At 25.1% G+C, this 2,449-nt stretch overlaps 2 protein-coding genes across 2 annotated transcripts in view; both read left to right on the top strand.

The window, feature by feature from the left end:
• Positions 1-1,521, top strand: part of Phum_PHUM097950 (protein halfway, putative) — a gene marked incomplete at both ends in the record, with an annotated part of 2,073 nt that extends 552 nt beyond the window's left edge. Inside the window, 5 exons of the mRNA XM_002423901.1 lie at positions 224-369; positions 467-655; positions 737-895; positions 1,047-1,229; positions 1,315-1,521. Coding sequence (XP_002423946.1) covers positions 224-369; positions 467-655; positions 737-895; positions 1,047-1,229; positions 1,315-1,521 — 884 coding nt within the window. The remainder of the gene's footprint in view (positions 1-223; positions 370-466; positions 656-736; positions 896-1,046; positions 1,230-1,314) is intronic.
• Positions 1,522-2,317: 796 nt separating this feature from the next.
• Phum_PHUM097960 (GSTD1-5 protein, putative) overlaps positions 2,318-2,449 on the top strand; it is a gene marked incomplete at both ends in the record, with an annotated part of 809 nt that continues 677 nt past the window's right edge. The window contains one exon of the mRNA XM_002423902.1: positions 2,318-2,449. This exon is cut by the window's right edge and continues 5 nt beyond it. Coding sequence (XP_002423947.1) covers positions 2,318-2,449 — 132 coding nt within the window.

A 2,449-nucleotide genomic window follows, 5' to 3' on the forward strand; every position in this document is an offset into this window, starting at 1 on the left:
TTTTTACTATTGTTTTTAGTTTAGTTTTTTCATAATGAAAATTAATTAATTATTAGTTTGTATCTGCACACACACACACACACACACACACAATTACTACTCTAATGCACAGAAAAACTAATTTTGCTTTGTTATATGTATATTTATAATGACATGACATTTAAAATTTATATTTAAATAATAAATTAAAAAAAAAAAAAGAATTAAATAATTTTTTACTTAGATAACCGGGGTGTAGAATGTCAAACCCTCATGCAGTACCTCACAGAAAATCCTCAAACTGTTTTTTTAAATGTTGATTCTACTTATTGCTTCTCTTCTAAAAATTTTCACTGGTTTAATTCTATTGCCCAAGTTCCCTTATCCCAGGTATGGAAAACAAAAAAAAAAAAAAAAAACTTTGAAAAAATTGTATGGATTAAACATTTAACTATTTCAAATAATAAAAACATTTTTAACATTTTAGGTACTCATTTTAAGAAATATACAAGAGAGTTGCACGAAAGGTTGTACCTGTCGATCGTACAGGTTAGATATGGTATCGGGTAAACATCCAACAGTGTCAGTTCTTGTCGATTGTTCTTCATTGGGTTTGAAAAAACTACCAGAATATTTACCAAAAAATACTATTTCGTTAAATGTATCTTATAATAACGTGAGTAAAAAAGAGTCATAATTCAAATTCAAATTAATTTACTTATTACTACGTTATTATATCCGCCATTTTTGTTTTTAGATAACGAGTTTGGATCCTTTAACTTTTGATGAAAATTATAAAGACATCAGAGAATTTTATGCCGATTATAATCAAATTTCATCAATTTTAGCTTTAGAGGGATCAAAATTTATTGATAATTTCCTAGTCCTTAGTTTACGAGAAAATAATATTAAATCTGTAAGTGGTGAATAATAATGAACAATACAAAGTTTAAAAACGACATTAGATAAAACTAATCATTTTTTTTTATTATTCTATGACTTTGAACTTAAGTTTGAAATGGATAATGGTTAACGTTTTCATTTGATTTTGTTTTTTTTTTTTGTAGTTGCCAACATATATATTGTCAAATACTTTTGATAGAAATTATCATATTCGTCGTGTTAATTTAGGAGGAAACAGACTGGTGTGTAATTGTAGTGTGGCTCAAGTTGTTAAAGTTTGGCTCTTGAGTAATAAAAAACATATACCTGATTATGATCAATTACTATGTGATAATACTGGAGAAAGAGTATGTAATCTGACATTAGTTTACTTATTTAAATTCTTTCTGTCAATTGTTTTGTAATTTAACAAACAAAATGGGTATATTATAGGTAATGGCGTTAGACCAGAATAAAGCATGCATGTATCAAAGAGACTGGACAGATTATATATATTATATGATTGCTGGAGAAATTGGACTTTTGCTTCTTTTGGTCGGAAAGGTGTCCTACGATTATTGGGTTTTTAAAACTACTGGTTACCTTCCTTGGCCTGCATCTAAAATGCCAAAATTACCATGTGATTGGGTTTTAGAATAATCTCTCATTAGTTTTTACAAATAAATTTTTTTTATTTTTATGTTTTTATTAATTTTTTTTTATAAAACATGACGATTATAAATTTATATTTAAATAAACGCTTTTTAAAAAAAATGATATTCAAATTTTATTGATTTTTTTTCCTGTTAATTTAAATTACATCCAGTAGATGTCACTTTGCATTATCTATACAACACAACCGTATACGACACAAATTATGTATTATTTAATTTAAAACTTAAAAAAACTTTTATTTTAAAAAAAAAAAAAGGGGATAAATATTATTAAAAAAAGAAAAACAATTTACAAATATACGGAAAACGCATAAACACAAACTCACGAAACGTTCTAATCCAAAATCATAATTCAAAATAATTTTCCCGCGCAATTTTATGGTAGCCGTAAAAAGAAAAAAAAAACTCGTTTTAAAATTTCAAAAACGTCATCACAGTTATTAAGTAAATATAAATTATACATAAAGAAACTAAAAAAGATATTCTTGACTTACCTTAAGTCAAATAATTTACGATAAAATACCTAACGTATTAGATAATTTTTTTTTAACTTTAGTTATGTAACTTATCAGGGCTCAACCCAAAAAGATTAATAATAATAATAATAATAATAATAAAACTTTCATTTCAAGCATATATTTTATTTTTTCGCGTCGTGGATTTATCACTTCATTTTTATTTCAGGTATTTTATAAATTTTAATAAAATAATATTTAATTTTTAATTCACTTTTAAAAATGTACGACATTATTTTTTTTTGTTTTTTATTTTAACAAGGTAAAATGACAATAACACTCTATCATTTTCCGCCAAGTGCTCCATCCAGAGCAGCCTTACTGACTCTTAGAGTACTAAATCTTGATTTTAATATTGTAGAAATAAATCTTTTCAAAAAAGAACAACTTCAACCGTCA

Source organism: Pediculus humanus, genomic scaffold (genome assembly GCF_000006295.1).
Source record: "Pediculus humanus corporis 1103172107449 genomic scaffold, whole genome shotgun sequence".
Taxonomy (NCBI): Eukaryota; Metazoa; Arthropoda; class Insecta; order Psocodea; family Pediculidae; genus Pediculus; species Pediculus humanus.